The sequence below is a fragment of the Puma concolor genome, chromosome C2 (genome assembly GCF_028749965.1).
Source record: "Puma concolor isolate L17-30 chromosome C2, mPumCon1.1.hap2, whole genome shotgun sequence".
Taxonomy (NCBI): Eukaryota; Metazoa; Chordata; class Mammalia; order Carnivora; family Felidae; genus Puma; species Puma concolor.
The window spans coordinates 156,896,745-156,906,730 of NC_141675.1; the positions used below are offsets into that span (position 1 = coordinate 156,896,745).

Below are 9,986 nucleotides of genomic sequence, written 5' to 3' on the forward strand. Positions count from 1 at the left end.
AGGGAACTCAGGAGCCTGGTTAGACCGTGTAACTCCCTTTCGTAAATGTGCTTTGGCAAAGGAACTTGTTCCGTGGACCTGGAATACATTTGGGGAACTGATTTATTTCCAGCATTGGAGCTTAATGACATTTTCTCCATTTCAAATAAAAGCATTCAGGCCCTCTTTCCCCCACTCAAAGAGATGGCCTTATGCTATAGGTGTTCTCTTGGTCGAGGTATGAAATTCTCGAGAAGGGTAGCTGGGAGAAGTCTGGGTGTTCCAAGAGACAGCTCCCTTCACCCTTCACCTTCTCCTCAATCTGGGTGTCTGTCAAGATGGCGCCTCAGTGGTGACCAGTGTGCTCCTCGATTGGCCGAGTCTTTTCCATGGATCACTGGGTTGGTCGACATGGTGTGCTCTCACTCTTGATCAATGATGAGGCCCAGTGCTAGTCTGGCTGTAGAGATATATGGGACCATCAGGGTGAGCTCACTGATAGTGGCATCTTGCAGGCCGGGCAGACTCTGTCCCCTTCCTTATGGACAGGCGTCACCCCTCCTCAGATGCCTTTCAACCATCTGTGGGTTCTGTCTTAGAAATAGCATAGCAGGGGCACCTGGGTGGCTCCGTTGGCCAACTGTCCAACTCTCGATTTCAGCTCAGGTCATGATCTCATGGTTTATAAGTTCGAGTCCCAAGTCATGCTCTGCGCTGACAGCTCGGAGCCTGCTTGGGGTTCTCTCTCTCCCGCTCTCTGCCCCTCTCTCTCTCCCTTTCAAAATAAATAAATAAACTTAAAAAAAAAAGAAATAGCACAGCTGTAAGTAATCCCAGAACAATATTTGCCAAGAAAAAAAATCCACATTTTTTTAAAAAAAGTATTGTTTAAGAGACTCACATAAAACCAATCTGGACACTGAGGATTACAAACGCTTGTATTCCGTTGGATCCAGAGCTCAAACTGGAGAAAACAATTAAGATAAGAGTGGAACCCGGCATCTTTGAATGGACAAAATGGGAGTCCGGCAAAACCACCCCAACCCTCATGACCCTGGACGAGCTTCAGGAGGCAGGTTTCAACGTCAGCATGGATTACAGGTGGGTCACTCCCTCCCTTTCTGCCGGGGTGGGGCACCTTCGTAGCTCCTGCTCAAGAAGAAACATTCACGACAGCACTAAAGACTATATTTGGGGGACCACTGCACTGGGGGTGTGACCAGGGACCAGGACTGGACCCTGCTCTGAACATAATGGGGACAAGTGAGGGATTTTAGTGAAGGAGCAGGGCAGAGGTGGGACGCTACTGAGGGATGGGGCGGTGGGGGGGGGGGGGGCAATTCTCCATGCACCGCCACAGCAGTAGCCTCGCCGAGGCAGGCCAGAGAGAGCGTGCGCAGGCATCACCTGCGGGTGACGGGGGAGGCAGGGTTTGCTCAGGATTCGAGGAGGAGCAGACACCAAGGGTGGGGGTTCCGGCTCCCTGTGTCAGCAGGAGTCTCGCTAAAACCGACTCTACACGGTTGGACACGGAAGCCCACGGTCGGCCTCGTGAGATGCGGGCTCCGGGAGCCCGGCCAGGGTGTGGTCCAGGAGACACGGTTTGTCCTTCTCTACCACAGCCCACTCTTTGCCGTCACAAACCCTCCTGGGGTTCAGTGAGCGTACTTGCTAGAGAGATCGAACGCCGGCCCTCGGCCTGCTTGGGGCCCACACTGAACTGTCACGTGGACCTAGAGCCCCGCCCTCCCGGAAGGGCTTCTCCTTCTCCCGCTGACCACACGGCCAGCAGGCCGGCGCGGCAGCCACCCCCGTCTCCTCCTCCAGGCCTGCGTTTCCCCTCGCCTCCCTCATGCCGGCCGAGAGCTATGACGAGTATGTGAACAGGTGTGCGGTGAGCGTCGGATGGATCACCAGCATCCGCCCACGGGACGGTAAGGGCCTCCCGCGTCCCCCAGCCCCCGGCCCTGGGGATGGGCAGCCCCCTGGGGAGGTGGGGTCTTACCTCTGGGGTGGAAACTGGCCAATTCTTAGAGTTTAGGAAAGCCCCAACCTCGTCCGCCCCCTCCCCAGCCAACAGTGTCACACGGAAGCCTCTGCAGTCACCGGGCGCGTGGCCACATACCTGTCACCACCCGGGGGGGGGGGTCCCGATTCTGTCACCGAGAGCCGATGGGATCCAGGATGGCAGGGTCAACACAAACCGCTCGTGTCCGCTTCCTAGGAAACAAGGGACTAAGAATGGAACGCGAACCAGATGTCAGGTCACATTCAAACAAAACATCTGTACATGTAGACAGTTGAGACCGTTAGAGAAACCTGAATACAGAATTTGAGTGTGGAGTCTGAATGTGGACATGCCTGAGAAACCGTGTGAATGCTGTTAGGTGTGACGGTGGCAGGCTGGGCGTGGCAGGGTGGGAAGTGGTCACGTGAAGGGGCAGACTGAGGTATAGTCTGTGGAATGGTGGGACGGTGGGGGTAGTGGGGGAGGGGCAGTGTAGCTCACAGATGGTGCGCGATGTGCCAATGTCATGCCGTTGCGGCTCCGGGATGCATTAGACCCACCTGTGGGCCTACTGGGGGATATTTGAAAACATCCGTGGTAAAAGTTGACACGTAACCCTTTAGAATTTTAAGTTAGCACGCTGAGCATCAGCGACGTGTCAGAGACCAAATAAAACGTCGTGGGGAAAATCCAAGCGAAGAAGGCACGCGCTCTGCCCTCAAAGAGTTTGGAGATTGTTGGGGAAAGGCATGACATCCAGAGTATTAGGAGTTTTGAATAACACGAGGAAGAGTCTCCGAGGCAGTGAGAGACCACCAGACCCGCTTCCCCACCTGGTTATCCTTCGTCCCTCATCCCGCAGACTCAGGCAGAGATGTCTGCTGACGAGGGAAGACCATCTCTGCTCTCAGGGAAGAGCTGAGCACCTGGCCTCCCCGGACAGTCCCAACGCGCCAGGGGGACGCGCTCCCTCACATCCTGTAGGAAGAGACCCAAACCTTGCCGCGCCCAACTCCCCCAAACACAGCCGGCCACGAGGCTGCTTTACAAATGGCCCATTTTGACCGGTTGGCACCCTGGGAAATGTGCTTCCAGAAGCCACACCTTAGTGGCATTTGGTTGATTCTCAAACTCCTGTTACGCACAGTTACTGCGACAGAGGGCCTCAGGACAGACAGTGACGTGAGAGCCTTTCGCTGTACAACGGGGGCCCGTCCTCAGGCCACCGCTGTCCAGCTGCTCCAGTTCGAGCCTCCGTCCTGAGCTGAATTTCAGTGTCCACAGGATGCTCTGCCCTTCCGAGGACACTCCCCCCGTTACAGGGGTGAGGCCTTCTGGAACAGGGATGGGGATCTGCTCAATCAGCTCCAACCCCTCTGAACACTGTCTTGTGACACTCACCGCAGGGAACACAGCCCATCCGTCCCCGTGTGGCTGAGGCTGTCAGGATGCAATGCTTGAGGGACAGGACAAGTCGGATTTGGAAGGTGAGCGGTGCTGGAGAGGGGACAGCATGAGGCAGGCGGGAGCGTGACAGGTGTGGCCAGCGGCAGAGGAGGAGTAAAAACTCCAGGTGGGCTGGAGCGTAAGAGCCGACCCCACCGGTCCCCGGGCAGACGTTATCTGTGAACTGGTCACCGTCCTGCACAGCCTGGCGTCACCTCCACGCACACCCCATGACTCTGCAGCCCAGAGGACTGAAGCCTACGTGCCCACGTCACCCAAGCACCGAGAGCACAGGCCCAGAGTCGAAGCTGTGCGTCTGCCTCCCAGGCAGCATCCCGGCTGCCACCGCACCGTGACTTCGGAGGCCAGAGATGTGAGAGCGGAATTAACAGGAAATAGTACATCAGGGCTTCAGTCACGCTGGAGAATTCAGTGTCAGGAAGCAGCAAGAATGAATTGTTCTGTGTCGGCCAGAACCTTCAGGGGAAGCTCTCCACCCGACTGCCTCCTCCAGGTGGATCCTGTGGGGCCAGCCACAGCACCTCGTGGACCCACCAGGACCTGCCAGCTCCCCCCAGCTGTGACTGGTCCCCGTGGCAGTCACGCCCGCCAGCAGAAGACTCGCTCCACCCGTGGACTCGGGGTGTCATTATTGAAGCGAGAGGCATCAGCAGGCTCGTGGTGGCTGATGCCTTTCAAGCTGAGGGACCCAGCCTTGGAGGCAGCCATCACATCCCGCAAGAGGTGGTCCCTCAGGTCACAGCGCAGTCTCATCCCCAAAGCTCCCGACAGGCGCGGCCACCCCCAGAAGGTGCACGAGGATGTGATACAGCAGGGACCGTGCACACGCATGGGGTACCCGCAACTCGGGGTTACCTGCTGCACCGCTTCCGACCCGGGATCTCTCAAGGCTTTGTGTACCCCGGGGGTGATTCCACCCGATGACTTTGGGGACTCTCGTTCTACTAGAAGGCGCTCTCCGTGCCTGCTCTGACTCCGAGGTGTCCCTTTCTGTACAGTAGGCGTCATCCTGATCGTGGGCCATGGCTCAGCGCTGGACTCCTGCACCCGCCCACTCCTTGGGCTGCCTCCCCGCGACAGCGGAGACTTCGCCCAGCTCGTGAGAAAGGTATGTGCCTGCCCCTTCCTCCCCTTCGGGCCGTGAAGTCAAGCACACGGGGTCATCACGCTCCCCTCTCAGAATGAAAGCAGGCGTCCAGACAACCCAGGGCAGCAGGGACGCCCCCCCACCCCACCCACCCTGTGTCCTGAGAATGTGCGCACCTGCTCTTACACAAAGGGCGGTCCTGGGTGGGGGGCTGATGGGAGCGGTTTGTCATCTTTATCATCATTATGGCAACTTTGGCCATTTGCTGCCCAGATAATATGAAAAATAAGAAACAGGCAGTCCCTGTAGTGGACCAGATGGTCCAGTGAGTAGTAAGCCATGTGGATACAAGGACAAAGGACAACTGCGGGGCTGGCTTGCTCTGGGGACCCAGGGGCAGGGGGTGGGGGGCTCGAGGACAGAAAGGAACCCCCACCCTTCGCCTTTGGAGTCAGCCCACCATGGAACACACAAGCACTTGCGGTGACGGCCGGCGTGTCCGGGGCCGGGCTGGGGCTCTGCAAACACTCACAAGAAAAGCTAACAGGTGACGGATGTGTAGAGAAGGGTAGTGAGTGGTCTGCACCGACCTGTTGACAGTCACCCAGTGAAATGACTCGAGGCAGGCAAACTGGGGGCTCAGACACACCCCCTGCTCCCGCACCGAAAATCTACTCAGGGCCAGACTTGCCCACTGTCCTTGGCCTTTTTATCAAACTAATTGGCCAGTGACCTTGAGGCCAGGAGTACAGTGGCATAAACGACACTTGGGATGGGTGATGGGCCCCTGAGCTGGTTCCTTCGTGCAAAATCGTCACAGGACCACGACCAGCCCCAGCTTGTTTGCAGAGGGGCTGCCCCGTGCCCTGCCCGGCCCACACGGGCTCTGTGCCTACGCAAAGTTCCCGGCTTTCGGAGCCCCGCCCTGCCTGCCAGAGAAAGCCGGGTCTTCCCTCACGGGGGGCGAGTCGGAGAGCGATACCTGCGTGCACCCTCTCTCTTCCCATTCACTTTCCTCTGGACCTGAGTGGAAGCCCCTCAGAGTGCCCCCGAGGTGGGCTTTCCCAACTGTGACCCAGATGTTCCCGAGCCCTTAGGGGTCCTGGGCCACCGACTACCACTCTCCGAGTACAGGGCTCGAGGCCACACTGGGTGAGGATGCACTTTTCTGGGGTTTTCCTGGTCGGCCCCCGCGCACCTGCTCCCCGTCTGTTGCTCTAGCCCCTGTCCACCTCCCCTGTGCTCCCGTGCTGCCCGCTCCTGCTCCCGCGCCCCTCCCCCCTCTCCTGGGGCTCCAGGTCACCCCCACGATGGCCACCGCACATGCCAGCTGCTGACCGTTGCATGTGGAGGCTGTTCCAAAGCCCTATTAGTCTCTGCAGCCCCATTCCCACCCACTGCCCCGACCCTTGGCCAGCCTTGAACTTCCAAATTCCTCTGACATTTTTATCCTGACACTTTGGTGCCCACCCCACCCCAACCCCAAATAAGCTGCACTCGCCTGCACACAGCAGAAATTTACCAAGGGGCTCTGTGGAGCCACGGGCCTTCAAATCGAGGGCAGACGGAAACAGATCGTTCACGACCTTCCCCTTGCCCACCCCATCGCGCTGCCTCCCCGTGTACACACACACGCACACGCACACACATACAGTCACACGCACACACACACAACCACACTGGTGTACATGTGCACGCACAGAGATGCATACACATATGTGTGTACACATATATACATGTGTGCACATGCATACACACATGTGTGCACTTGTACAGGCACACGTGCATACACATGCACGCACACATCCATGCATGCACACAGGTGCACACACATACACATGCGCATGCGCACACATGTGCGCATGCACACACATACATACACACACATACACACATGCACACTGGTGTACACGTGCACACACATACACAGGCACATGCACACAGGGGTACACATGTACATGTATGCGTGCACATGCACACATATATACACATGCATGCACACATGTGTGCATGCACACACATACACTCACAGACACAGATGCACACAGGTGTACACACACAGGTACATGCACACAGGTACACACGTACACATGTGCACGCATATGTGTGTGCACATACATGTGCACGTGCACGCATGTGCACATGCGTGCATGCGTGCACACATGTGTACATTGCACACATAAATACATGCATGCATACACGTGCACGCATGCACGCACACATGCACACAGGGGTACACATGTACATGTATGCATGCACACACATATATATACACATGCATACGCACATGTGCACATGCACACACATACACTCACAGACACAAGTGCACACAGGTGTACACACAGGTACATGCACACGTGTGTGCATGCACATATGCATGCACACACGTGTACACATGTGCGTACATGTACGTGCATGCACACACACACGCACACACATGCACAGTCTCTCTAAGTAGGAGAGAGTCATCCTGAGTCAGCGCCATCATCCACGTGGACCCCCACCGCATGTTGGAATTTCTGCAAATTTTGTCTCACCAAGAAACTTCCAGACATCAAAAGAGAGAAGAAAAACAGGAAAGCAAAACATGCAAAGGACAACAACAACAACAAAGCCTTAAAAACAAAGATTTCCACAAACACGTTCATTTTACAGATGAAGGGATTAAGGTCTAAAGTCTCACTTTGCGGTTTTTTCCTGGGCTCTGAAAACGCCTATATCTTTTCGCAATGCCAACTTTGAGAATGTAAGTCACACTTCAAGCTGTAGCCTGGGCACCGTTGAGCCTCGGGCAGGATACTTCTGTGCCGCAGGGTGTCCTGGGCACCGTAGATATCAGCAGCATCCTTGGCCTCTGCCCGTTAGATGCCAACAGCACCCCCAGTGCCACCGGCTTATTGCTGGTCCGCAGACATCGCCCTGGTCCGTGGGAGCGAGGGGCGCGGCCCCGCTGGGGACGGCTGTGTGAGGCGCCAGCATCATGTTTCAGGCAGCGGTGCCAGCGAGGGCCCATCGTGCCCACCTCCCCGGCTCAGCAGGGCCTGTCTGTTGGGTCTAGAGCGACTATAAAATCGATCGACCTCCTACAAGATATTAACAAGTGATTGAAAACTCTGTCCTAGATTCCTTCTCTGGGTATGTGCTTCTGCGAAGAAAATAAAGAGGAAGGGAAATGGGACTTGGTGACCCCTCCCGTGAAGACGCTGACCCACGGCTCGAACTCCGCGTTCAACTGGAGGAACTGGATCCCGGGCAGCTAAGAGACTCGCTCGTGCTCTGCGCGGCTCGTGCCGAGGAGGCCCAGCTCTCGGCGGGGCTGGGCGATGCCGGCGTTTGAGGGGGTCCGACGCACCCTCAGTGTGATTTGTAGACGCACAAGACGCACTTTCACGTCCCAGGACGTTCAGCCACCTGCCGCCACCTTCGTAGCCGCCGCAGGTGGACCTCTGTCCTGCGAGCTCAGACCCTGTAAGGTGTGGACGTGCCGCGTGGCCCGGAGGGAAGCGGGTCACCGTGACCCACCACAAAGGACAGAAGGACCTGCCCACTGTGGCTCGTGGGTTCCCCGTCATTCTCCCAATTCTGTTTCAACCCTCTTTGGGCTATGTCTACACAGACCCAAAGGGGGCGTAATATGCAATAAAATCTCACCAGAAACCACCCACCGGCTGGAAATCAGGGCCCCGCAGCTCACGATGCCCGCTCCCCGGGTACTGGTTCTATCGCCGCACAGTAAGTCACCACGGAGCGGCGGTCAGGGACAACACGCATTTTTGAACACACACACGCAAATCAGTCCTGTTCCGGCTCTGCAGGTCAGGATTCCTAAGACAGGTCAGCGGACTCCGTGGCCCCCAGAGGCTGTGGGGGGGTCCGTCTCCTGGCCTTTCCCGGCTGCAGAGACCCCTGCCCTCTCCGCCTCCATCCGCACACGGAGCGTCTTCAGGTCTGTCCCTGCCCTCCGCTTGCACCGCCTCACACCCTCACACCCCCAGCCCCCTGCGGTAAGGTCTCTTGCGGTTATGGAGGGTCCTCCCGACAGTCCGGGACGACCTTCTGCCGCAAGACGTGCAGCTTAATCCCATCTGCATGGTCCCTTTTGCCCTGTAAGGGACACAGCCGCAGGTCTGGGATTGGGATGTGGATGTCTTTGGGGACAGTCGTCACCCCCCACACGCCACGCATGGGGCTGCTTGTACGGGGGCCCCGGTATGAGGAGGAGACGCGCTTCCCTCGTGCAGGCCTGCCCCAGCTTCTCCTTTTCTCCCTTTTGGCCAAGTCGGGGCGGGGGGGGGGGGGGGGGGGCGTGGCCTGACTCACAGGAACACCCACCGGCACGGGGACACCTGCCAGGATGCTGCAAATCCAGGGGTGCCTCTGACTCCAAAGCAGCTGGTCCAGGTGGCCGATGGGAGTCTCTCCCATGGTGTCCTCTCCCCCCACCCCCCACTGGTCACAGCGGACCCCACCGCCAGCGCACTCAGTGCCCCAGACAAAATCCCACCACGGTGCGGTGAGCCCGACTGGACTCCCTGCTCTCCCACCGTGCTCCAGTTCTGACATTTCATTGTCGCGATGGGGGACCGTGGGGGACCGTTGCTGACCCGTGCCTGGCCTTTCTCAGGGAAGTACCCGCCCCGTCCCCAGCTCTCCCCTGCTGTCTCCCGGGCAAGGCTGGGGCCACACAGTCCGTGGAGCTCTTGAGGAGCAGAGAGGGTGAACCCAGAGTGGACCCCGGAACCCGCACAGGAAGCGCCACGTCCCAAGGGACACACACAGGCTTTGGAGTCTAACTGTGGAGAGGAAGACAAAAGTGTCTGTCCCTTGTTTTACTTACTCGTGACATCATTTTTCTGTCTCCAAACATAAAGCAGTTTAAGGTTGACACAGAAGAGAGAGCAGAGGGCAGCCGGCTCACAGGCGGCTCCCATATCTGGTCGACAACACAGTCTCCCGGAAACAACCCTGCACACGTCCCAACAGGAACTGACCAGAAAGCCAATGGGTGCCCTGGGGCACCTCCTACGGGTCCGTCCTGCCTCGGAGCACCCGGACGGCCGCCCCTTTCTCTGCAGCCAGTATGTGACTGGGAAGAAGTATTTCCTTGTTTTCTCTCCCGGATACCCCCTGGTGCCACCCGGACACTACTAATCATGATGATGATTAAAAACCTTACAAATCAAGCAAATGGCATTTAAATAGTGGCCCCTTCTTTGGGGCGGTCCCAAGGTGTCTGGATTTACCCTTTCGGGAGGGAGGCTTCTGGGTCACAAGCCCCTGACCCTCCTCCTTGCTGGGCTGCTGGTGGGGTGGGGCGAGGGACGGACAGATGGGTTTGAATCTCAGATTCCAAGGCCAACGTGGGGCGCCTGGGTGGCTCAGTTGGCTAAAGCATCTGACTTCAGCCCAGGTCACGATCTCACAGTTTGTGGGTTCGAGCCCCGT

General features: G+C 57.6%; 1 protein-coding gene across 5 annotated transcripts in view; it reads left to right on the top strand.

Moving 5' to 3' along the window:
- Positions 1-8,201, top strand: part of UBASH3A (ubiquitin associated and SH3 domain containing A) — a 40,266-nt gene extending 32,065 nt beyond the window's left edge. Inside the window, exons 11-14 of one of the 5 annotated variants that reach the window (XM_025913244.2) lie at positions 936-1,080; positions 1,807-1,913; positions 4,453-4,562; positions 7,664-8,201. In XM_025913244.2, coding sequence (XP_025769029.1) covers positions 936-1,080; positions 1,807-1,913; positions 4,453-4,562; positions 7,664-7,801 — 500 coding nt within the window. In that variant the 3' untranslated portion in view covers positions 7,802-8,201. Of the gene's footprint in view, positions 1-935; positions 1,081-1,806; positions 1,914-2,203; positions 2,393-3,393; positions 4,563-7,663 lie in introns of those variants that run through there. The other 4 variants (XM_086676041.1, XM_086676042.1, XM_086676043.1 and 1 more) reach the window with 4 other exon arrangements.
- The last annotated feature ends 1,785 nt before the right edge of the window (positions 8,202-9,986 follow it).